The 27,630-nt window shown below is 33.4% G+C and overlaps 1 protein-coding gene and 1 long non-coding RNA gene across 4 annotated transcripts; one reads left to right on the top strand and one right to left on the bottom strand.

Annotated features, from left to right (window-relative positions):
- Positions 1 to 478: 478 nt before the first annotated feature.
- Positions 479 to 27,457, bottom strand: Sfmbt (Scm-related gene containing four mbt domains). Of its 2 annotated transcripts, none has more exons than XM_075297015.1 (10): positions 27,323 to 27,457; positions 21,984 to 22,239; positions 20,569 to 21,472; positions 14,768 to 15,715; positions 14,245 to 14,688; positions 13,933 to 14,182; positions 13,680 to 13,869; positions 13,280 to 13,610; positions 12,792 to 13,216; positions 479 to 6,567 (listed from the first exon to the last, which is right to left on the bottom strand). In XM_075297015.1, exons 2-10 carry the CDS (start codon positions 22,119 to 22,121, stop codon positions 6,241 to 6,243), a joined length of 3,957 nt encoding a protein of 1,318 aa, XP_075153130.1. In that variant the 5' UTR covers positions 22,122 to 22,239; positions 27,323 to 27,457; the 3' UTR covers positions 479 to 6,240. The 2 variants fall into 2 exon arrangements, with proteins under 2 accessions (XP_075153130.1, XP_075153132.1); XM_075297017.1 differs by having other exon boundaries at positions 12,882 to 13,216.
- LOC142226799 (uncharacterized) lies at positions 8,089 to 9,394 on the top strand. 2 transcript variants are annotated; one of them, XR_012719752.1, is made up of 3 exons: positions 8,089 to 8,588; positions 8,652 to 9,023; positions 9,189 to 9,394. It is a non-coding gene; the product is annotated as an uncharacterized LOC142226799 (long non-coding RNA). The 2 variants fall into 2 exon arrangements; XR_012719751.1 differs by having other exon boundaries at positions 8,089 to 9,023.
- Positions 27,458 to 27,630: the final 173 nt, after the last annotated feature.

The following is a 27,630-nucleotide window of genomic DNA, read 5'->3' as shown; positions in this document are numbered from 1 at the left end:
TATTAGTTTTTTGTTTTTTTTACAACAAAATAGGTGTTTAAAATTTATTTTCACTGATTTTTATTTTGTCTATTTTAACCGGTTTCAAAAATTTGGATTTCGTATAAACACTGAAAGCCACCTTTAAAAATCGGTTATTTCGACACCCAAGAGTCTACAGAAATATTTGCATCCTCTCGCACTTCCATTCTTAATTTAGTAGAGACAGAAAAGTAGGAAGATATAAAGCTTTATTAACATCAATAAAACTTCAAAGCCTCTAGAGGTAATTAGCAACGAAAGCAAAAAATAAAAATATTAAAGTCAAGGAAAAGTTCTCTTATAGGAGAAATTTAATAATATTTCATGGACTAAAATATAGCTAAATTGGCTTTAGTGCCCTGGAGGGTTGACTTTTTTCGAGTGATCAACGGACTTTGCCTTACTTTCGAATCTACACTACCTGAATAACCAAATATTGAAAATAAACAAAAATATATAAAAGAAATAATTTGTTTTCTTTTTTGCTCTGCTGTACATGATGAAATTTATGGTCTTCATTGCATTTGAATTCATTTCTTTTTTTTTTTTGTTTTCGCTAATGATCTATTTTGCATTTTCTTTTTAACAAATTATACATATTGAATGTATGCAGTAAAAGGATCTTAAAAGTAATTTATAATAATAATAAAAGTAAAATATATATACATAATATATATTATTTTTGTTTGTTGTTATTAGTATAGAAATGTGTCTTATGAGATAATCTTGTATAGGTTGGTAATATGCATTTAACTCTATTTTATATATACTTTGTAAAAGCAGTAACAATTTTTTTATTAAAAATAAATGAAGGAGATGCATGTGATTGAAGTGTGTGTGTGTTTTCTGTAGGTGTATTTGTGTGTGGGCAATTATAACTTGTAATATTGGCAAAGATCTTATACTATTAACTTAAGAATATTATTTTTATGAGATTTTAGAGATATTTATTTAAAAAAGGCTAATTTAGTTTTAAGTAATAATACATTACTTTTGAATATGTATATGTGTAGTTTAGTGTTTTTCTTTTTTTGTTGCCATTGTGAGCAAAGTTAACAAACACAACAGATGTGATAAATTATTTGTATATAAAGAAATGGAAGGGGGATTTGGATTTGGAGAGTTATCAACACAATCAACTGTAAGAAATATTGTTTTAAAAGACCTTAAATGTAACTCCAGCCAAATACTGCCGATATAAAAAATCTCATCGAAACTTTATTCGGTTTAATTGAAGTGAATATCATATTTTCCAAGGAAATTACTAAATCAATTCTATTGAGGTACCCTTGCAGCAATTTAATTCTACTTATTTTTACCACAGATATTTAATCTCAAAAGAATGCAATGGCCTTGATGCAAAAGTTGGAGTTGGATAAAGTTAACGAGGTAGAGTTATTTCGTCCAAATTTGTTCGGCATTTTAAAGGTCAAACGTTTGCACTGATTTTTTATGTCTTTGTGTTAAAAAAAATCTGGGTTTTTAGGAAACATGCATATATTACATCCCTCTAATTTTTAGATATTAAGTAGTGATCAAAATTCGACTTTCGAAAAATAGCATTAAAACATTTCGTTATATTGTAATGATTTAATTAAAAACGACATATATATATTAACAGTTTTTTTTCACTGGCCAATAATCGACTAAACCAGTTTTAATATTGGCCAAAACCGACTTTCAATAGATCTCCAAGCATACAAAATTTTTAAGAATTAAAAATTATATCTCTTTGTCGAAAAAAAATGTCTTCTTTAAATTCGACTAATTGATTTCTTATGACTTTTTTAATTATATGCCTTTTGGGGAATGAATAAATATAAAAAGACCATCTATTAATGATATATAAAATCTACATAGTGACTTTTAAAATTGGTCCAAAGAAACTAGACTCAGTTTTTATCTCCATGTTTTAATTGTTTACACCTATGATATGCCAAAAAATATTCGACTTTTATCACACTTGAAAACTTTGTTTCGAAATTCAAAATTGCATGCATTTATTTTTCTTATATAGAAACAGCGATATACTGTCGAACTTCAATCCAACTTCATTTTGAACTTCTCGTAAAAGAGAACACTTTTAACGGCATCTTTTTATGTTAAAAAAAATTGTTATGTTTAAAATAATCGACTTTTAGTCATCTCAAAATCGACAAAACGATTTTTGAATTATTCAACAATTGAGTTAAAATTTACTAAGCGCCTTTTGATGATGGTCAAAATCGAGTAAACAACTTTTTAAAGTGACTAAAATCGATTAATCCAACTTTAACGCAAATAACGAAAAATCTGCATTGATTTTATAGGGGAATCACCTCATTAAAGTTTTTGAATTTTTCGACAATTGAGTTAAAATTTGCTAATGGCCTTTTGATGTGGATTAAAATAAACTAATCGACTTTTTATATAGACTAAAATAGTCTAATCCAACTTCAACCCAAAAACGAAAAGCCAACATTTTTTATGTTGAAAATTAATCGACTTTTAGTCATTTCAAAATCGACTAAAAGATTTTTGAATTTCTCAGCAATCGAGCTAAAATCAACTTTTGATGATGGTCAAAATCGAGTAATAATCTTTTTATAGTGACTAAAATCGATTAATTCAACTTTAAAGCAATAAAAACGAAAACCCGCCAATAATTCTATGTTGAAAATTTTTTTTTTATGTTGAAATATAATCGAATTTTTATAATCTCAAAATCGACTAATCGATTTTATAAGGTTTCAACTATCAAGTTAAAGTTTACTAATCGCCTCTTCATAAGTCGTCAAAATCGATTAATCGCCTCTTCATAAGTCGTCAAAATCGATTAATCGACTTTTTATAGTCATAAAAATCGATTAATTTAACGAAAAAAAACGAAAAGCCGACTTCGATTTTGTGAGCCCTTTTTATGTTAAAAATTCTACTAAAAGTCGAAATTGGCGACATTAAAACTCGATTTTTTCTAAATGTAAAAGTCGAAAAATCTACCTTTCCATAAATTAAAAATTGAATTACCAGATTTTCACAATGATTTTCAAGAATATATCATTGGACTTATTTCATTGGAATTTCTTTCTTTGGGCGTTATTTTATAGAACCTTCTATAAGCTCAAATTATGAATACAAAATTCGAAAATCGACTTGTTGACTAATCGATCTTTTCTTAAAAAAGTCAGTCGATTTATCGATTTTTTTTCATCTCAAAATCGATTTTTTGAATTTTTCGACTATAGGTGAGTACTAAGTTTAGCCGCTAATGTGAAATCTCAATCAGTAAAAAAGGCATAAAATTATACATATTTGTTGCAAATTTTTTTATAACTTGATAAGGAATAGCCCAAAGCAAATTTTCACAAAGTTTGTATTCCTTAAAATGGATTATTAATGAAAAGTAATCGTGAAAAAAATTACAATTTTAGCGGCTCAACTAGAACTTAATACCCATCTTATGGAATTCAAATTTACTAAAATTGTTTCACGTTTTTATTATGCTACAAATTGATCAAAAAGTCGAAATTCGCGACATTAGTTGGAAAATCTACCTTTCAAACAAATCGATTTTGTTCAAAACAATTCTAAGTCGACTAATCGATTTTTTATCATCTTAAAATCGACTAACGGTTTTTTTTATTTTTCGACTATCGAGTTAACATTTACTAATCGACTTTTCATATTGGCCAAAATCGACTATTTATAGTCAATCAAACTTAAAAGAAGAAATCGAAAAACTACCCTTATTATTTTTTTTTTCGAACGGTCCCATCGCCCACTTTTCCGCCCCTTCCGACCGTGAGGGCCTATAACATAGGGACAGTGTACACACCATGATCCGCACAATTTTCACAAAGTTTGTATTCCTTAAAATGGATTATTAATGAAAAGTAATCGTGAAAAAATTACAATTTTAGCGGCTCAACTAGAACTTAATACCCATCTTATGAAATTCAAATGTACTAAAATTGTTTCACGTTTTTATTATGCTAAAAATTCATCAAAAAGTCGAAATTCGCGACATTAGTTGGAAAATCGACCTTCCCAACAAATCGATTTTGTTCAAAACAATTCTAAGTCGACTAATCGATTTTTTATCATCTTAAAATCGACTAACGGTTTTTTTTTATTTTTCGACTATCGAGTTAACATTTACTAATCGACTTTTCATGTTGGCCAAAATCGACTATTTATAGTTGTTGACTAATCAAACTTTAAAGAAAAAATCGAAAAACTACCCTTATTATTTTTTTTTCGAACGGTCCCATCGCCCACTTTTCCGCCCCTTCCGACCGTGAGGGCCTATAACTAGGGACAGTGTACACACCATGATCCGCACCATGTCGGGGTAGAGGCAGAGGGATGTAACCAGCTACAGAGAAGGACTCGTCAGCCGGATATATTACATCACAAGACTAAATACTAAATTTTATAGGAGAATTGAAGATTTTTATGTTTGAAAAAATGGAGTCGACATTTCAAAATTTAAAAAGTCGAAAAAACCTTTCCAATTTGGAAAAAAAAACTCAAAAAAATTTGAGAAAAATCGAAACCATGGCTTTTTGATATTTTCAATAAAATTCCCAGATGAAATCGAAATAATGGTGTTATTATCAATCCCTCTACACATTGGAAATTTGGCCATTGAAAGTAGATTGGTTCTGAATTAAAAAAATCGAAAATCGACTTTTTGACTAATCGACCTTTTCCTAAAAAATAGTCGAAGTAGACTATTTTAGTAGACTATATTTTTTGAATTTCTCGACTATCGAATTAAATTTTACTAATCAATTTTTCATTTTGGTCAAAATCGACAAATCAAACTTTATGGAAAAAATCGAAAATCCGACATATTGTTTTTTTTTAATTTTGAAAATAACGAAATGTCGACTTTTTTATGTTGAAAATTCATCAAAAATTCAAAATTCGCGACTATAAAGTCGATTGTTCTACAATGTCGAAAGTCCACTAATAAATCTATTTTTTTATCCTCTCAAAATCGACTAACCGTTTTTTTTTTAATTTTTCGACTATGGAGTTAACAATTTACTAATCGACTTTTCAAATTGGCCAAAATCGACTATTTATTGTGGTTGACTAATCAAACTTTAAAGAAAAAAATCGAAAAACTACTTTTATTTTATAGGTGAATGCAGATCTTTATGTTTCATCAAAAATTAAAGTCGACATTTCAAAATTTAAAAAGTCGAAAACCCTTTTCAATTTGGAAAAAACTCAAAAAGATTTGAAAAAAAATCGAAACCTTGGCTTTTCATATTTTCAATAAAACCCCCAGAACGATATAATGGGATTATTATCAATACCTCTTCACATTGGGATATTGGACATTAAAAGTAATTTTTTTCTGAATTTAAAAAAAAAATAAAAAGTTCGAAAATCGACTTTTTGACTAAACGACCTTTTCTTAAATAAAGACGAAGTAGACTAATCGATTTTTTTTTTCATCACAAAATCAATTTTTGAACTTTTCGACCATCGAATTAAATTTTACTGATTAGTAAAATTGATTTTCATGTTGTCAAAAATAGAGATCAACTGATAAAACTTTATCGAAAAAAATCGAAAATCCGACATATTGGCTTTTTTAATTTTGAAAATAACGAAATGTCGACTTTTTGATTCTCCAGGGAAAATCGATATAATGGGCTTAGTAACAATCCTTATTCACATTGAGATTTTCGAATAATTAATAGGTTATTGAGATTTTATAGCCTAATTTAAGATTTTTGATATCAATGAATTTCGACGAAATAATTCCACACTTTATCTAAAAACAAAGGAAAATATTGACAATGACAAAAAAAATCGGCAGTAGGATCTAGTACACTATAAATAATTGACAATTCTTAAATATGAATGGGTAAAACAGTATTTGAAAATGTTAACATATTTTAAATGACAACACGTTCGACAATGAAATTCATTTCGATATAAACTTAATAGAATAAATCATTTTATAAATAATTTCCAATTAAGTTTAATTGTAGTTGTGGTATTGGCATTGCTAACATTGGTTGTATTAAGAATATCATTGCTGTTGTTATTTGTATTTGCATTGGTCTTGTTGTTGTTGTTGCTGTTGTTGTTAATATGATTATTGGAACATGGAGAAGAGGAGAAGGACGACGCTGCAGCATTGATGGAGGTGATTGCTGCATTAGCTGTATTACTAGTATTACTACACTTACTATTACCATTCGTATCATTCATATTGGACTATAAATATTTATTATTTTTGTGCATACGAGACTTGCCAGGATTTAATTTACATTTCAGTTGTTGTATTAAATCGTAGATTTTCAATGCAGGTCCCACCTTCATACCCAACAATGTAATAATTTCATCCTTGGATAATTGTAATAAACGTTTACCATCGATTTTATTACGACTAAATGTATCACAGTGTGCTGTACAATCATTGACACGCAGGAATTGTGATACATCATAGACATTCCATGTATCTGGCATTAATTCAGTATTACCCTCATTATCACTGCAATCACTAAGACGTGGTATATATTTGGTATTGCTCACCGAAGAGTTCTATATATGGGTGGGAGGGGAAGAAAAGTGGGTTGGATTAAGATGATAAATTTAAATATTATATATAAAGAATTATTATTAAAGATATTTGATAGTTATTTTATTAAATAATTATTACTATGATGATTGGGATGAGGTTGATTGGTTGTATATGCCAATAACAGTGCGTTGTAATATTGAACATGTAAATGATTATGCTTATAAATGACAATGGTTCAAGATAGTCGTATATATGCTGCCAGTTGTAAAATATCTAATGGGCCCGATAAATTAATATGTACAATTGGTTTCGATGAGAATAAATATTGAAAATATATGGACATGACCACAACAAATGGAGTATTCAGGCGGTGGCGCACAGTGGTTTCAAAACACTTTTTTTTGGAAATAATTTTGCAATTTTTGTTTGTGGGTCCAAGGGCTGGCCTTCATTTTCTCTTTGATGGATAGAACTTGTAAATCCCTACAAAATCGCATGTGTGTGCCAATATCTGTAATAGTTAGCGAGATTTGGACCTTATAAATGATTTTGTTTAAGTTTAATGATTTTGTTAGAGGGCATATACTAATACCACGTACTAACTTTCAACCGAATCAGGAGGCTAATCACGGCATTCGATATCGAGAACTTTTGATCGAAATCTAAATTTTCCGTATCACGGGAGTCAATATCGAGTTTTTTTGATCGACAATTTTTTGATTGGTAAATTGCAATCGTAAAACATTTTTCACTTGTTCTTTACATTGTTTTTGCCATATAGGAATAGTAAATATATTAGTTTTAGTTCGAATTGTTGCTAATTTGTAGTAAATTTACATATAATGTACATATTTTGAATATTTAGGACTAATGCAACTCCAATAAAAGTTAAACAAAAATTGGTCATAGTCGAGTTCGGGAGCGAGCATCCTAGCTTGGCAAAGAACCATATATAAAGTGCACATGCAAGATCGATATCCAAGAGATTGTGATCAACCAAATACCGTACCATTCCGTGACAACATAACGCTTCTGGACCACCTTGTAAGAATAGTGAATTATGAAGGCTTCCACTCGCAAAAAAAATTTAAGACGGCAGACAATTGTAAAGTGATAGAATTGACGTTGGCATGCCAAAAATTATTTTCCATTTGAACGCCTCCTTCGTCCTCCGAAATCGTCCATTGAGCCTGACTTTCTAACAGTGCACACCATTTCAAACCCATGTACTTACACCAATAACAATGTGCTATTTGTCGCCGAATTATTTTATACTCATCTCATCCTCCAATTAGGAAGGAATTCGGAGGAATGTATGGGTCCATAAGATATAATGCAATACAATTTACTTTTTACTTTGAAACCTCCAAAAACATGTTTTTTTTACATTCTATTTTGTGACGCTAACTTAATTTTGTCATTTCATTTTGTTCTGCTTCGTTTTTTGCTGTTGGCAACGCTTAAGAAATTGCATCAAATTTCGATCGAATCACGTGATCCAAACTTTTAATCGTATCGACAATTTTTTCGATACGCCCGTGTAAAAATTGGAGGATCCAATCCTATCTAATAATATCAAATTGGGTCTAATTGGATCTGCTCAGATATTGGTTCAGACATAATTAGATATGCACAGATATGCTATATATGGTGCTAGATCTGGTTAGATATAATTGCAGATCTCATCATATATAGTATAATATCTAATTATATCTGGCATATCTAATAATATATGCTTGGATAGGACCATATATAGCACTATATCTAATAAGATATGGTAGATATAACATCATATCTGACTATATGGGGTTAAATACGGTCCAAAACATAAAAAAAAATCATGAACAAGTTAAAAAGATTTTTAAAATACACGTCTAAACTTCAATGCCATTATGTCAAATGTCAACGCCGTCAGGGGCATCACTTCTAAACAAATTTAACGCCAGACTAGCTGAGAAAATTAAGAAATTTAATATAATTGTTTTAAATGTGTTCCTTTGATAAAGTGTATATCGTTTCCTTTATTGCGGAGATTATGTAGGTAAGTAGATTGTATTTGTTATTTCCTTAGTAGTCATTTTCATATTGTTTTACTATCTTCTAGATTTGGAAAAAAATGAAACCTCAGTGGTGTACTGGTTAACATGCCCGCCTTGCATTCAAAAGGTCACGGGTTCAATCCCAGTTCCGACCAACACCAAAAATTATTACGGCGGTGGATTATATCCTCGCAGTAATGTTGGTGACATTTCTGCTTCAAAGATTCTCTAAGTTGTTTCAGCGCAACGTGAAATGCCGATAGGACTCGATTATAGCAAGGAGGTCCCATGTTATTGAGCTAATTATTGAATCGAGCAGCAGTCAGTGATAAGTAAGATGTTGATCACTGTGATGTCATGATGGTCTGAATAGTATGTATGAGCCTAAAATAACATCCTATCGCTATACCTAACCTAATTCCGAATACACTTTAAATGTGAGTATTAAAAGCAACATAAAATTATATGGCAATTTGTATTGCAACTTAAAGAAGAATGATCCAAAACAATACTAATACTTGCTTACATAGTTCAATATATTCCCATATTTGTTTATTCCTATATTTGTTTAATAATTGTTTTTTTACTTAATTTCATTGCAGATTGTCTTAACGCTGTAATACTTTAGTCGCGTGTCTAAGTCCAAAGCAGAAGAAACAAACGAAAAAACCCTTGGACAACACTCTAACTCAACTGTCAATACTCTTAAATAGCTTTGATGGATCAATTTAAATTAAACATATTTATTATGCACATACTTTTTGTCTGTATTATTAAATAAAACAATTGATCTCATTTTATATACAAATTATGGGATTTTATGTGTTGAAAGATCTCGAAAGATACAATTGTATCAAATAATATACAATTATATCAAATTAGATCTGATTAGATGTGTCTCATTTTTGAGATCTGATCAGATCCAATTTCATAGTATTTAGATCTGAGCAGATATAACCATTTTTCGGATCTGCTCAGATCTGACTATATCTTGGCTCAGATCTAACCATATCAAATCAGATCCCCCAATTTTTACACGGGCGATTATGAATTCGATATCGAATGCCGTGATTAGCCCCCAGGTGAAACTTACTCCTTCGAGGGGCTCCGCAAGCCAAATCTGGGGATCGGGTTATATTGGGGCTATATATATAATTATGTACTGATATGTCCCAATTTTGGCATGGTTGACATAGTACATACTAATATTACGTACCAAATTTCAAACGGATCGGATGAGATTTGCTCTTCCAAGAGTCTCCGTTAGGCAAATCTCGGGATCGGCTAATATGACCTTCCAGGAGCTTCCGCAAGACAAATTTGGGGTTCGGTTTACATCGGACCTAACAGTGGTCCGATATAACCCATTTTCAATACCATCTGACCTACACCTATAACAACTATTTATGCCAAGTTTCAAGTCGATAGTTTGTTTCGTTCGAAAGTTAGCGAAATTTCCACATACGGACTTGCAGACGGACATCGTTGTGAAGTTCAGCACAACCCAGAATATATATAATTTATGGGGTCGGAGACCAATATTTCGATGTGTTACACTCGGAATGACAAAGTTAGTATACCATCCAAATGTTATAAAGGTTTCAATTCATATTATTTTTCCATAAACAATTGAAAAAAATCCTAGGCCCAAAACTATTAACTTTCTCAATTTTTTTTATTTTTTTTTTCTCCATTACATAAAAGTCAAAAAGTTGCGATATATACACCTAAATTGTGCCCATTTAGCAGAAATAGCATATAAGCACATGCAAAAAATAAAACTATAAATTCTGGATTTTCTTCCAAAACCTATACCATAGACCAAGAAAATATAAAGACATACTTTGATAATTCTCCATGGTTTTGTTTATTTGCAGTGTGCAGTCATTCCACTCAATTGCGCAGTCAAGTGACTCAATTACTTTTTGGAAAACGATTACCGTACAAATCAGTCAATTTGCATTACAAAAAAGGTGTGGATGTATAGAATTTTATATGATTTTACAATATTTGGTGTTTCATCAAGAAAACAAAGGAAAGAAAACAAATTAAAGCCAAATTAAAAATCACTCAAATGCAGACGTAAAAGAGCCCTCTACGATGTGCAGACAAACTACAGCGCTGTGAATTCACTTGAGATGTCTATTGGTCTATGCCTATACCCAAATCCAAGCTGTTTTTTATCAAACATTTTCATATGTTAAATGTTAAAATGTCAAAATTTCATTCAAAATTACAAAATTATCATTTGATTTGAAAAAGAATTCATTGGAAATCAAAATGGTTTCATTTGATTGATGTTTTATTCAGAGTATGCCCAGCAAAAACTCTCATTACCCGGTAATATTGTTGGTAATCCTATTTAGAAAATAATAACCACTTAGGAGGAAAGTACGTCCCTCCAGGCCTACCTTCGGCCATGAAATAAGTAGTGCTTTTAAAGCATATAATCACTTAATATGTAGTCACTTATTCGTAAATATACCAAAGCTTGCAATATAGCCACTTATTGTCTCAGGAAACCAAATCTCGAAAATATTGACTTCTCTCGCCGATTACAATGGATCAAAATATGGGGAGTAATGACGAATATTGTAGAAATAAACAAAATTACCGAGAAGAATTTATTATTGTCATTACCAGTTAGCCATTTTACATCGCCGCAGTGGCAGCTTTACTCCTGGTAATGACCATTGTAATGAGATGTGGTTACCTAGTTTTTGCTGGGTAGGTTAGGTTAGGTGGCAGCCCCTCACTTAGACTATTGAGTCCATTGTGATACCACATTGGTGAACTTCTCTCTTATCAGTGAGTGCTGCCCGATTCCATGTTAAGCTCAATGCCAAGGGACCTTCTTTTTTATAGTCGAGTCCGAACGGCGTTTCACATTGCAGTGAAACCACTTAGAGAAGCTTTGAAAATGTCACCAGCATTACTGAGGTGGATAATCCACCGTTGAAAAACTTTTTGGTGTTCGGTCGAAGTAGGAATCGAACCCACGACCTTGTGTATGCAAGGCGGGCATGCTAACCATTGCCCCACGGTGGCAATTTAAAGTAAATGCAAAATATGTATGTATGTAATATTCAATTTTGAATTTGCAATAAAAACTATGGCGGGAATTTTTAATTAATTTTTTTTTTTTGCACAAATTGTATATATAGGTCTTTCTATATATCGACGAAAGTTCAAAATCTCTGACCCACTGTGTTACACTTCTCCTGGCCTAACTCTGAACTATAACACAAGTAATTTTGTTGTGGATTTGGCGTATTGTCTTTACACAGAAAAAAATATTTTTTGCCTTCAATCACTAAGTTAATTGCTTCAAATAATTTTTAATTGAAATGTTTCACATAAATCACATAAATGAAAGCATCAATCACCAAAGTCAATTAAAAAATTAATTGGTCCAATAAAGTCATTTATGTTTCAATCAAACAATTTTTTAAATCAATTAAATTTTTAATTGAATATTTTTTGAAATGCAATTAAAATTTGAATTGGAAAAATTTTGGTGATATTTTTTTCTGTGGCCGATGATGCTTGCTTTACCCATTGAATGGAATTCATCACTTATGTCAACAACCCTCTGTAACACCAATACCAATAAAGAGCTCATTTTGTTCACATTTAGGTTTTGCAAATCAAATCGAATCAAACTGACCTATCTGAATTCGTCAAAACTGGACTCGATGGCCCATTCTACCTATATTATTATATAAGATAATTTTATATTTTTTTTTAATAAGAAATATTTGTTATTTTTCGGAAAATCGTTATTCATTTGGAATCATAAAAGCTACGCCTTAGTAGTGTATAAAACAAGTCTTCCAATCCAAATAAGAGTGAATTCGTTATCTTGGAATATTTTTTGTAAAGATGGATGTATTCTCATTTGAAACCAATTTAATGGATCTATTTGATATTCCTCTCTAAAGGAAACATGCAAGCATTCTATATTTTCGATCTGAATATTTATGGAATATAATAAAAAAAATGGCAAAATATTCACCACAACATGCTGTTGAACACAAAAATAGAAATGAAGGGTAATATATGAATTTTGAGTGGTGGAATGAGAGATGATACAAAGAAAATGATTCGGTTATTTATATGCTGATATGCTTGCTTTAATGCCCGAAACCATTTCTTTACACGTAGGGAGGAGAGACGCACTATTACAGGGTTCTACTACCACTTACCCCAATGTAACTAGTTGCTTTACGTGTCGCAATAGGCGGTGCAGGTGATTGGGGTTTCTTAACCGAATTCGATTTTTTTGTCTTACGTACTTTGTTATCGTTACCACTATTTGAGGCTGACGATGCATTGGCTGCAATAGCCGCAGGATTCTTTAGCAACGATGATGACGAAGCTGTACTTCCAGTTGTTTGACTTAACATTGATGTATCCATTTGATGTGAGGAAGATTGATTTGATACCATACTATTGGTATCTTCATCATATTCATCACCATCGTCGTCGTCTTCTTCGTCGTCCAATGGATCATGTGCAGCATTGACATTATCATAAAAGGCGGGATTGTGATGCTCCGGTTTAAGTTCTAATTTTATGCTAAGCTTGGGAAGATGGGGTGTAGTCTTTAAAGCTATTGTACGAGTTTTAACTGAAAATTAAGCCGAGATATTAGTCACAAAATATATGCAATTAAAATTAATTAAATCCAAACCTTGAGGTGCTGTGCTATCATGGGATGATGTATTGGCATTCTTCATACCAGCTGGTAGGGATCTCTTTTTGCGTTTCTTTTGGGATTTGGGTTTTGGTGCAGCTTTTGGAGCTGCCGGCGCTGGTGCAGGCGGTCCTTCGAGTTTATGACCGACTAGAACACACCACCCAACTGGATATATATCAGCCGATTCACAATCCAGCCATTGGTCATACTCATCGGTCCAACCATCAAAATGAATTTTCAGAAGACGTCCGACAACTCGAGAAACTGTTGCCACACATACCAGCCGTGGATCCATAAGATCAGCACATTCCAAGCTCATGCCAACCTGAAATAAGAAGCATAATTTTTATAGCAAAAAAAAAGGATTTAGTTTGGATGAATAAGTTCCAACTACCTCAAATCCATGATTTGGTACAGTGCGATGAAATAAATGTGAACCAGCTGGCACTGAATTTGTATCACGCAAATATGATTCCCATGTAAAGTTAGCTGCTGTATAACCATTGGGAGGTGTTAAGGTAATATTATTAGCCGAACAAAAACCTACAGGAAATATATTTGGAGACTTTTCGTGATAGCAAAACCTATAAAAACAAAAAACATACAAATAAAAACCAAGCAATTTTTAAAATTTTCGTTTAAAATACCAATCGGATCCTGTAGCATCTGGTTGATATGAATCGATACGTATCATCATGTAACCAAATTTTAGAACTGCCATAACGGTGGCCACACAAATCGAGGATAGATTTAAAGGATCAACAGCTTCCAGTTTCATGCCTTCAACAAATGTCTTGGCTTTACCCTCCATATAGTATTCTTCAAAAGTGAAATTCATTTTGAATAGTTCTATGGTGGCATCATCTTCATGTACTTCAATCATGGCCTCACGACCAGCTGCAAAAAAAACGGATTTATGGTTTTTGTTTACTTGCAATCAAATTTCACATGAGACTAACCCAACATTCGTTCAAGATAATCTTGAGGTGCCGCCAAATTGTGACCCACAGTTGTTGCCCATCCCACTGGATGTATAATGGGAGAATCTTCGTGACACCAGAAGCCATCGTCTGAATCGAAATATCGCAGAAACAAACGTTTACCAACAATTTTTGTCACTGTCGCCAATCTCACTTGCGATATACGATCTTTGTCGACACACTCAAGATTAAGACCAAGACGAAATCTTGACTGTAAACTATCATTGACTTTATTATAGAAACTTGATGGCAATGTACGGGCTCCCGAAAGCCTTGTCACTAGAAAATCTTTCCAATCTTTATATTTATTTTCTATGGATCGAGGAGGTATTAAAGGCTTGCCCCGAGTGGCACACCATCCAACAGCATGAACTTCAGAATTACAAAGATTCACCCAAAAATCATGGGCTTCATCTTCAAAGCCTACACAGGAAGGAAGATAAGACGATTTCGATAAAACCTTACCAAAGTTATATTCACAAATCACATTTATTATACTTACCCTCGTATCTCATTAGGGCTTTATAGCCCTGAATATCCAGTATTGTAGCCACCCAAAATGAATGCGGTGTTTGACCGGGTTGTATAACTTCAACTTGATCACAATCTGTATTCTCCACCTCAACCTTCATATCGATGCCCAAATTATCCCATACATCACATCCGGGTGCATGATGAAAACATGTTACAGGTGCTGCATAGAAATCCTCACGGGCTAAACGCGGCGTCCAATCATATGAATGCGTGGGATCATATAATCTTCTTCGTATACTAATAATCTTTTCCATTTGTGGACATGGTGTTGGAAGACGATCATATTTTGGTATTTGCGGTAACTCATCTTGTGGCATGACATCACGATACATGCGTAGAGCTTTGGGAGTGGCAGTCATTTCTGCCAATTGTTCACTGTCTGCAGCATATTGTACTCCAGTATTGCCAGCTGTTTGGGGTGTTGATCCAACTGCGGTAGCCGATGTTGGATTGGATGCAGCCGCCGTGGAAGCTGTGGTCTCAGTGTTAAGTGCACTAACATTATTATTATTATTGTTATTATTTGTCTGGTTTCCACCTATGGGTTCACCTAAACCATTAATTTGTGTTATTTTTGATTGATCCGTAATTCGAAAACGATAGTTGGCATTTTTTATATGAGCTCCACGTAAAGCCATTTCCACATCATTTTGTTGTTGTGTCTGTTGTGATCCCTCCGCTGAAGATTGCTGATCATTATTGGGCTGCTGCTGCTGCTGTTGTTGTTGTTGCATTTTGCTTTCATTGAAATTATTTTCCATATTGAAAAGTGCCTGTTGTTGCTGTGTTGTATAACCTTGTTTATTCACCACTAACGAATATAATTCACCACGGGCACATGCCATACTACAAAATCGTCGAGATTTTGTATAGAATGTATGCTTAACACCTATAGCCCCACAACGTTCACAGACGGCTAAAAAAAGAGCACACAAAGAATGTGAAATATTAGTTGAAGCTTATGATGTTCATTGTTTTGTCCTTTCCCAATGGTTGGTTGATTCAAGGAACAGTTATTCCAAATATCGAAATTTTTTCTGTGAAACCTAATGTTATGGGAAAATTCAATTTCAACAAAATTGTGTGAAATTTCAATGGAATTTCTATTAAAACCATATTTTGACGATTTTAAATATTTTCTACAAAAATTAAACTTAAGAATATTTTTAATTAAATTATTATAAAAACCATACTTGTTTTATGAATAATAAAAATCGATTGCAAACACGCCTTAAGGCTTCGCACGTATTTGTAAAATATTTTTTTGTAAAAAAAAAAGAAATTTGAAAAAAAAAATATTAAATCCATATTCGCTATAAAAACTTTTTTTAAATGGAAATGTCGACAATTTCTGTGGAATCTAAATAAAAAAAACCCTTAAATTAACTTTGGAAAGAATTTTCTATAAAAAATCTTATCATCTTTATATTTATTCAGCTGAAAACCCATCCAATTGCGTTCAAATCGATTTGATTTGACTTGGCAAAGGAAAAATTTAAAATTTGTAAAATTGCTAAAGGCAAATACCACCAGAGGCAAGGTTCGAGTTGAATTGTCAATGGATGCATTTGACGAAGTCACCGAATTTACTCTGGTAAAGTAATTAACGGATATAAGAACATCTCATAGCGTTTACTCTATTTTGCATTGTCAGCATGGATTCCTTATGGGCTTATTCAAAATTACAAATCTAGTGGAATACACTCCTAATGTTATACGACAGTTTGAATAGCAAGGTAAGGCTTTCAATAAGGTTTGAAAGCTACGTTGGGGTCATTTGATGACCCATATCGTATTTTTCAACACCGCATATCTTACTGTTCGAATATAATTAACAATTTCTATCACTCAGTGCATTAATTGGTAACATATGCTGAATTCATGCTGAGTAGTAAGAACTTTTAATTATAATCCAAAAGTAAGAAATTCGGTGATGAAAAATACGACCTAATACCCAATGTAGTATAAGGGTTAAATAATGATTTCCGGATTATCATATCGATGTCTACATTCCAAAGTGCGCTAGGTTAGGTTAGGTTAGGTTAAAGTGGCAGCCCGATTTAGTTTCAGGCTCACTTAGACTATTCAGTCCATTGTGATACCACATTTAACTATAAGTACCTATTACATATGGGCACTTGTAGTTTTAACCACTGAACCTTCTCTATTATTTTCTTTAGTTGAATCAACCAGATTGTTCCAAAAACATTAACAGACTGCTTAAGTTAACGTTTTCCAGGTCCGCCAGTAATCTTAAGCTATATGCCCCTAAAATTTGCTTGCGCCTTACACAAAATGCAGGACACTCACACAAGAGGTGTTTAATTGATTCCTTTTCCTCAGCATCATGACAGCTCATAGGTTAGGTTAGGTTAGGTTAGGTTAAAGTGGCAGCCCGATGTAGTTTCAGGCTCACTTAGACTATTCAGTCCATTGTGATACCACATTTAACTAAAAGTACCTATTACATATGGGTACTTCTAGTTTCAACCACTGAACTTTTTCTATTATTTTCTTTTGTTGAATCAACCAGATTGTTCCAAAAACATTAACAGACTGCTTAAGCTAACGTTTTCCAGGTCCGCCAGTAATCTAAAGCTATATGCCCCTAAAATTTGCTTACGCCTTACACAAAATGCAGGACACTCACACAAGAGGTGTTTAATTGATTCCTTTTCCTCCTCATCATGACAGCTCATACAATAGTCGTTATACTTCGCACCAATAGTTCGCCTATCAGGCAGCGACCCGTTATAGCAGATATCAGAAGTGATATCTGACGTCTTGAGAACACTAGCATATCTAGTGTGCGGTTCAAGTTTAAATGGGGCCATATTTGCTTGGTGTCGTTACCACTCTTGCAATTCTCCCATCGAACATTTGTCATCATGACGGCCTTCTCACGCAGTAAGAGCTTTCAGGTTGCCAGAGACATACCAACAAATTCTAGTTCCCCTGGAATATGTAAGGTAGTTCCTAGCCTTGCTAACTCATCTGCTTGACAGTTCCCCGGTATGTTCCTATGGCCAGGCACCCATATTAGGTGAATATTGTACTGCCCAGCCATCTCGTTGAGAGATTGTCGTTTTCGAGTAAAGGAACACAGAGTCCAAGGATTTTATTGCAGGTTGACTGCCTGAGTATATTAATGCCAACAATTTTTGGAACATTACTTCTCAGCCAATTCGCCACTCTTTTATTGCTAATATTTCAGCCTGAAAAACACTACAGTGATTAGGAAATCTTTTCGCTATTCGAAGTTCCAGATCTTTAGAATATACTCCGAAACCCACTTGTCCATCCAATTTGGAGCCATCAGTGTAGAAATCTATATATATTTTATTCCCCGGAGTCTGTGTACACCACGCCTCACTGGGAATTAGAGTTTCAAACTCTATTTATTTGTTTCTTATTCGATCTTTTTCAGTTTAAATAAAATTCTTTATTTTGCCAAGCTTAAGATCAAAATAAAGAATTTTATTTTCAAACTTTTTATCGCTAAGTCTAAAAAGTGAATTTTACAGGAAAAAAGAAATAAGTTGTGTTTTTTGAAATTTCTCAAAACCCGTATAAGATAGAAATTCCCTTATTTTCGGCTTTAAAATCATATTTTTTATATAGAACATAGCTAAAAATGACTTAGACCACTTTAGACCGAACAAACATTTTTGCCCTTTTTGGGTTGGACATTTTTTAAAACTTTAGTCACATGCTAAGTACAATATTAACCATAACTTTTGATAGAAATGTCCAATAAATTCGAACTTTTGACAGGATGCAATTCACATCAATCCGAATAAAAAACAGCGAACTCCATCAAAACATGCTAAGTCGACTTAGTGCACTCTGAAATGAGGGCATCAATATACAAACTGTATTATTTGGGCAGTCATAGGGTTTGGCTCAGGCTAGTTATTTGGGACCAAATGTTTATAAATGATTTGCACCAATCCATTGTCTACTGTAGGATTTTTAGGTACAATGATAAAAACTCAATTTTGGACATTCTAAAAACGAGACACCTCTCAAAAGTGGACAATTGTCTTGAGACGCTTGCTATATTAACCCATTAAAATTAAACTCTCATAACACAGAAAAAATATCTCCAGAATATTTCCAATCAAAAAGTTGATTGAAGTTGGACATTTTTTCAATTAAAAAAATAATTGATAAAATTAACTTTTTAATCAAAATAGAAACATTAAGTTAATTAAGACAATGATAGAAAATTTTAAAATTGGTGATTAAAAAAATTTATTGATACAATTTACTTTTTAGTCAAACACGGAAGACTAACGGTCATTTTCATGCAGCTCCGTTAGGCTTTAACAGCCAGTTAACAAAAAATAAATTGCAAATATCTTCTCTCCGGTTAACTTTAACTGAACAATTTTAAGCAGTTAAATTCCTAATATTCATATTGAATATATAGGCAAGATGACAGATATGTTCATAGTACGGTATGTTCATAGTATGCCTGGGGAGAAATACTTTCCTCCTAGGACATGCGTATGTAAATGTAATCCGAACCGATGCCAATTAATAAGTGGTTGGTAATTTTCAAATAGGCTTACCTACAAGATTACCGGGTAATAAGAGTTTTTGCTGGGAAGGTATTCTACAAAGATCATGCCGATAGCTTGTTTCGAAAATTTCACGAAAATATTTCCAATAAAGTCTTAATTGAGTTTTAGAAAATATTCAATTAAATCAATCACAAAAATTAATAGTATCAATAAATTTTTTAATTGATACTATCTACCTAGGTTAGGTTAGGTTAGGTTAGGTTAGGTTATGTTCAGTCCATTCAGTCCATTGTGATACTACATTGGTGAACTTCTCTCTTATCACTGAATGCTGCCCGATTCCATGTTAAGCTCAATAACATGGAATCTTTTATAGCCGAGTCCGAACGGCGTTCCACATTACAGTGAAACCACTTAGAGAAGCTTTGAAACCCTCCGAAATGTCACCAGCATTACTGAGGTGGGATAATCCACCGCTGAAAAACTTTTTGGTGTTCGGTCGTAGCAGGAATCGAACCCACGACCTTGTGTATGCAAGGCGGGCATGCTAACCATTGCACCACGGTGGCTCCCTATCTACCTACACGTTATGCGGTCTGAGATCAATATTTCGGTGAGTTATTTCGGTGAATGACAAAGTTCGTATACCTCCCATCCTATGGTGGTGGGTGTAATTGCGATAATATATTCAAAAATGGTCAATTAAAAAAATTATCAAAAATTCTTCTTGCTATCATGGGGATTTTCTTATTACACAAGATTTTAAAATATATTTTATTTCAAGGGTGCATCGGTTTATAAACCATTATATGTGGAAAATTGCTCACACTCAACAATTAGCAGACATATTTGTTTTGGGTGTATAATGCGCCGTGCAGACTATAAGATTATCCGGACGACAGTGGTCGTGTCGAACATATTCCATATATTGGCCACATTATAAGTTAAGCCGGAAGGCATAATCGATACTGCTGCATGTTTGTGGGATCGATAACACATTTGCCGATTATTTAGTCATCGCCGACTATTCATATCGATTGGACACACTGTAAGATTCTTTACAAACACAGACAAACTTATAGTCTGGAGGACGCATAAATGGTAATGAAACCAAAAAATTAAAATTTTTCAAATCCCAAATAAAATTTTGAAAGTAAAACTACCTCTGTTAGATTTCCTGATAAAAAATTGGAAAAATGATAATAATAATAAAAAATGAAATGAATAAAACAAACAAACCTACCCATGCCATCTTTTTGTATAGGTATAACCGATGGATCGATATTGCCCTTATAGGCAATTGGTGTTTTTAAAACTAAACCTGGACGATTGACCGGTTCTATTTTACGGGTTTTACGCTGCGAACGTAAACTGGATGTGGCACCTGTACCTGTTGCAACTCCACCGCCAATTGATGAAGTTGATTGTGTACCACCAGACATAATATTCCGATTTGCAGCAGCATCATTTAACAGTTTATGCTTTCCACTCATTGACATCAAGAGATCGTTGTCATGTACACCATGGGGTTGTGTGATATCAATACCACCACTTGTAGATTTGTCATTGCCATTAATAAAATCGCCATCTTCGTCGTATGAATTTGAATCGGTCATCATTACAAAATCATCGATATTAATGATTTCCTGTTTGGGCGTAAGATCTGATGTTTCGTCTCCAAATTTGGCAGTACCATCATCCATCTGATCATATATTTGTTGGTTTTGTTGCTGTTGCTGTTGCTGCTGCTGTGTTTGTCCTGCAACTGCTCCACCATTACTTGCAGCTAAGAATTGCGATGTTGTAATTGGTTTACCATTGCTGTTCACTAGAATACCACCAGCTCCTGCTGCCGCAGCGGCGGCTACATTTAAAGCATTATTAAAATTGGCCGTTGTTGCTGCCGATACACTATTGTTGGTATTATCCTCTAAATTGCCATAATTTTGGAAAACTGCAGCGGCCGATTGTTGCAGTAGTTGTTGGGTTAAACCCATTTGGGCAAAATTATAGATATCATTTGTATTAGTTGTCAATAGTGTGGGTTGGACACCAAGGGCCACAGATTGAGCTGCCATTGCGGCAGCAACAGCAGCCTGATTATTAAAATCCCCCCCAACTATGTTCATCATAGAATTTACATCCTGCTTTGATTTTGTTTATAAATTTTAATTTGATATTTTACGATAACACAAATCAAAATTCACGATTTGTAGATTTGTTTTTGTAGTAGTATTATAAACACAAAGTAAAAATTATTTATTGTTTGGAGGGAAAGGTAATATTTTTGGTTAATAATTTGTTTGTTTTTTGTATTTGGTTTGTGTACATTGCAAAAATTATTCAGCCAAGTTGATTTTTGAAATAAACGTAGATTTTGGTTTTTTGGAAATATCGAACCGAATATGAAAAGAAACAAAGAAAAAAACACATAGAGAAATAAAATTTTGAAATGAAAGTATTTGAAAAATATATAATATACAAATAAAAAAATGAATTAAATAAAGTGGAAAGGAAATTAAATGATTCGTCGTTGAGGTACTAATAGGTAGGTAACAAAAAAAAAGAGAGTAATTGGATGTGGTGGATTTATTATATGATACTCTATGGAAATTTTTAAAAATTTGTATTTTTTTTTATTATTTGCAAAGTTCTTACCATAGATTGCTGCTGTGACATGTCGTCCATTACAGAAAGACCAACGGTTGGATTGAAAAATGATGCTGGATCCTCGAGTGACATACGTTCCGGATTGTATTGACTCATCCACATCATTCTCAGTTCAGAGGGATTCATATTTTGTTCTTAAAGTTACATTTGTACTAAATGTCAATAAGACATTTAGATAATTCTCAAATTAATTAATACAATCTGCATGCAAGATGTTTTTTGTGGAATTATATAGTTGGAATTTCTGAAAAGAGGAAAATTTAGGAAATGTATAATATTTTTGTTGTTTGTATTTTTGTGCGAATTAAAAATCTGTCACAAAGATATAATTCACAAATAGGTAAAATTCAATATCACAAACATGGACATAATAACAATCGATGTATTATTATAAATATGTAGAAGTTGATACAAAAGTATTTAGTGTACAGAAATACGGTGCACTTGCGGTAACGTGAACTCCGTTTAACGTGAACACCACATAACACGAACACGCTTTTTCATACACTAACTACTCAGTAATGCTGAAAAACATGGAATTTGACGTTAAAAGCAGATTCACAATGCCAAGTACAATTTCAAATACACATACGGAATTTTTTAGTGATCTAGTTTGGCTTTTTTCGTGAATTTTAATTATTAATTTAAATTGCGTTATAATTCCATACCCACTGATATTTTTCCGATCTTTTTTTTAATTTTTTTTTCATGAAATTAAATTGAGTTTTTAATATTACTAATAACAAAAATAAAAGACTATCACGCTAGAACGTGTAAACCTCCCGAATATAGATATGTTTTGTTCTGAAATTCGCTTAAGTTCGTTAACGTGAACATTTTCGCTAACTTGAACTCGCTTGGTTTTAATTAGTTCACGTTACCGCGAGTGCACTGTATGTATCAAACGATGGACTGCAGCCCTGTGTAGCACAGTTTCATACTTTAACAACAGCTGTTAACCTAAATCCGAAAAATATAATCTGTAATATTAAATGTTGAAGCAAGGGCGAAATCAAAATGAGCTAAATAATTATCAGACTTCAACAATAGCAATAAGAACTCATGATGAATGAACTAAAGTTAACAGACCCTTGGACCGGAAAATTTTAAGCACATGAAGCTCGTTTCTGGACGGGTTTTTTCTATATTTAGTCTGGGCCATGTAATGGGATCGTAAACTTAATTGTAACTATCATATTACTCGGATACTGAATACAGCGACTGTATTCAAGAATTCATAACGAATTGCACACAAAAAAATATCACCAAAATTTTTTCAATTAAACATTTAATTTGTTCGACAAGTTATTTAATTGAAACAAAATCAAATAACATAAATTAATAGTGTCAATTAAAGGTTGAATTGTATCAATTAATTTTTTTAATTGAACTTGACGATTGATACTATCATATTCTGTGATTGAAGAAATTTCAATTAAAATTTGAATCAATTAATTTCATGTTTGAAGGCAAAAATTATTTTTTTTAAATGTGAAAAAAGATGTTAATATGATTATATTCCTTGTGGGACCCACCTTAAAGTTTGGCTTACAGAGCCATAGCCTAAAATAGACTTTTTGAAGCGAACCGAAGCGGCCATTTTGAAATTGATTCATGCCAATTTATCGACTTTTGATATTGGTCAAATTCAACTTTAAATCTAAGAGTATCATTAGACGATAGCATTGATTGCAGAAATTAATTTAAAAGGCATACATATCAACCGATATACGTTGCATGGAAGGATAGCTTGAAAATTTAAAAAATGTTGGACAGTCGCAAAGTCGATTTTTCCCAAAAAAAAAAATTATAATAATAAATAAAAAGATAAAAATAAACAAAAAAACAAATGGAAATGTCTAAGGGTATGATCACACTAGGCTAATATTTGCCCAAAATGAGTGTCAAACTGTTTTCCTGGAGCAATTTCGAAATAAGCTATCGTTTAATCTTCATGTTGACAGCGTGGTTGCACGTACAACTGTTGTCTCTGGCAATTGTACAATACAGATTTGGTACTACCACGGTTTGTTAAGGAACGTTTAGCGCATGCTCTTATCATGCCCAATTTTTTATATTGCCTCGAGGTTTATTCTGGAACGAGCGGAGTTAACACGTTGAGAGTGAATCTTGCAGTGAATAGGGTAGTTAGATATATATATACTCTCGTAGAATCTTTGATCATGTGAGCCCAGATGTCCATTGTTTTCTTAATTATTCTTCCTCACGCTTGACACCTGCCATCAGATTTTGTACAGCCACCTTGTCCACCTTCTTCGCCGCAGAAAGCCAGTTTGCCTTGAACTGCTGCTCGTCCTTAGCAGTTTTTTGGTCTTCTTTAGGTTCCGCTTGACAATAGCCCAGTATTTCTCAATTGGGCGGAGCTCTGGCGTGTTGGGAGGGTTCTTGTCCTTGGGAACCACCTGTACGTTGTTGGCGGCGTACCACTCTATGGCCTTTTTACCGTAATGGCAAGATGCCAAATCCGGCCAAAACAGTACGGAACAGCCGTGTTTCTTCAGGAAAGGCAGCAAACACTCTTTCACGTAAATTTCTTGGTTAACAGTCCCGGAAGCTATGAAAATGCTGTTTTTCAACCCACAGGTAAAGTTGGATTGCCAAACCAGATATTTCTTTGCGAACTTTGACAGTTTTATGTGCTTGAAAATATCTGCTACCTTTCCCCTTCCTTTTGCCGTATAAAACTCCTGTCCCGGAAACTGCTTGTAGTCGGCTTTGACGTAGGTTTCGTCGTCCATTACCACGCAGTCAAACTTCTGGGATCGCGCTTTGGCCGTCGTATTTTGTTTATCATCGCGATTTGGAGTCACTACCTTCTTGTAAGTCGATAGTCCGGCTCGTTTTTTGGCTCGATGCACGGTTGTAGACGATACACCCAGCTTATTTGCGGCATCTCGGAGAGAGAGGTTAGGGTTTCGCTTGAAACTACCGGCAACTCTCTTTGTCGTCTCAGCGGCTTCCGGTTTCCCCCCGATCCAGACTTCCTGACTGTCGACAAACAACTTTTAGCGATTTTGCCAGCTTTGCGTGCGAGTAGCTCGGATTTTCGCGATGCGCGAGCAAAATTTTGATACGCTGCTCTTCTTGCTTGGACGGCAGTTTGACAACTGAAGAGTGAATTCCAAAATCAAAATAGGAGCAACATTCTACACACACACCTTCAAAATAAGGGGTGTTCAGGTTTTTTAAATGCAAAATTGAAAGAAATACGTCAAGTTTATATTGACCAAATTTTGACCGTATCACCCTTTAACCTATATCGGCCCATGGCTTCAAATTACAAAATCGAGCAAATAAAAAACTAAAAAAAAAATATCTGTATACCATTTTTGGAAAATACTCCTATTGTGATGTAACATATCCAATATCAGCTAAAAATGTTTGCTGGTTTGACTGTGGCGACGAATTCTTTTTTGATTTCTGTCCAATATTTGCCCAGTGTGACCATACCGTAACTTTTTGATTCTTTATAATCCCTACTATTATGGATAGAATAGAATCACTCTAAAGGCACACCTTGTTGTATGCTTTAAACAAGGTTTACCTTTAGATGATATTTGCAGGTGGGGTCTGGCCTGGAAGTTACGAAGACTCTACACACAAAAATTTTTTTCTGAAGAAGTTGAGAAAAATACCTCGAGGAATCACTATGGACCTATAGGGGACTAAGTGGATATTAAGTGGATTCAATAATTGTTATCATCCTCTAAAACCTAACTGATTCCTATTCAATGTACCAAGAGTAAGAATTAGCCTTTTAAGGACATAATTTTTTTTATTGGCCCATATTTTTTTAGAACGCTATTTTTCATTCCCAACATCTTTTTCAAAGACGGCATTTAAGCCTGCAATGGTCGTAAATCACTGCACTCATCGACAAGATATGAGATAAAGTTTCGCATAATCTTCAAATTTGTGATATCAAATTATTGTGGATTTAATCGAAAATCGACTGACGGACATTGGAATATCGAACAAAGTTATATGACAAACTAATCTCTATATCGTAAGGAAAAATTATTTAAGTCATATTCAAAAATAGACTTTTTGTTTTCTTTAAATGCGAATATTATTGAAAATCGACTTCTTCAAATTTGAAAGTAATTTCTTATATTCAGAAAAAGCCGTAATCCTACTATTGCAATTTTTCAAAAAGTTGTTAAATGGACTGTTTGATTTTGACTACTAATATTTCCCCTTTTTTCCTTACATTTTTATTATGAAAATACCTTTAGATGGCGCCAAAAAAATTGGAGTTATTAAACATTTCCCAGAAAAATAGTATGGAAATCGAACAGAACCCATAAAAAAGCTAACAGAACATGTCAACGTGATGTGAAATAAGACTTATATTTTGCTTTAGCTATATTTAATAGCTATGGACCGACTTAGTGGTGACACTGGGTTTATTTACTCCTCAAAAAAAAATAAATAAAAACAAATCTAATAAAACTTTTATGACGAAAAAGAAATAACAATCAGAATTTTTTCAAGGAATAGGACATGAGGAGTGAGTCCGGCAAGCCGACCATGTCAGCTGGTTCTGTACATTTCATTCTACAAGCCTTAGAAAGTTCTTAAAATACAGTGAGAGACATGACACCGAAGGTCTTAGTTCATATTGGCATTCGCACACTTATTCGCATATGGTCAAACTGGGCAAATATTTGATAGAAATAGAAAGAGAATTTGTCGCCACCATCAAATTAACATATTTGGTGTTGCATAGTGATATCCAACATCAAGTAGGAGTAAATATTTGATAGAAATAGAAAGAGAATTTGTCGCCACCATCAAATTAACATATTTGGTGTTGCATAGTGATATCCAACATCAAGTAGGAGTACTGAAAACGGTATCAGTTCTCTTTGGAAATACTCCTGGCCAAAATTCATTTTGATCAAATATTTGGTCAAAGGTGCCATATGACAGCTTAGACCAGCTTAAAAGCTCTGTCAAAAACATCTCGCTATAGGCCTACTAATTTTCGCATGAGCGTTGTTCCGTATTTTGGCAAGTCTAAGCGAGGCAGGTGGTGACGACTAAGGGGTGGAGATTTACCACTTACACCAATTATGTTCTTGCCATTTTTCAAACCTTTACAGGCATGTTTTCCACTTTGGAAAACACATGAATTGATTACCATTACACAAAATCCATAATTTTAAAGTAATTTTCTACAAAACAAAGGTAGAATGGAATAAAATAAATTCAGCAAACCAGACCGTGTGTGTTTTTGTATACTCAACAAACCTGTGAGTGAAAAAAGTTGGCAATGTCCTGTTTATTTTCATTAGATTACTCACCTATTTCACTTTAATACACTATGTATATGCAAAATATGCATAAACATTAACAATATTGGCGCTGATTAGCGAAATAAAAGATATAAAGTCTCTGCTTGTAAAATATCGTCAATTCCACTACTACGATTCCACCTAATTGCGCTAGCTGAAGAAGAAGAAGTAAAGAAGCATACCCTCATACAACCCCCTCCCTCCCTTAGACGATCATATTCCCTCAGGACATATATCGGGACCGGCATCGTAAAAATTGACGCCGCTCAAAATGTGTTGGTCGGACGTATAATCGATATGGTGAGGGGGGTGATGAT

This window comes from Haematobia irritans, chromosome 2 (genome assembly GCF_050003625.1).
Source record: "Haematobia irritans isolate KBUSLIRL chromosome 2, ASM5000362v1, whole genome shotgun sequence".
In the NCBI taxonomy this organism is placed as follows: domain Eukaryota; kingdom Metazoa; phylum Arthropoda; class Insecta; order Diptera; family Muscidae; genus Haematobia; species Haematobia irritans.
The sequence above is the reverse complement of the archived record's forward strand: the minus strand, read 5'-3'. Positions and strand labels throughout refer to the sequence as shown.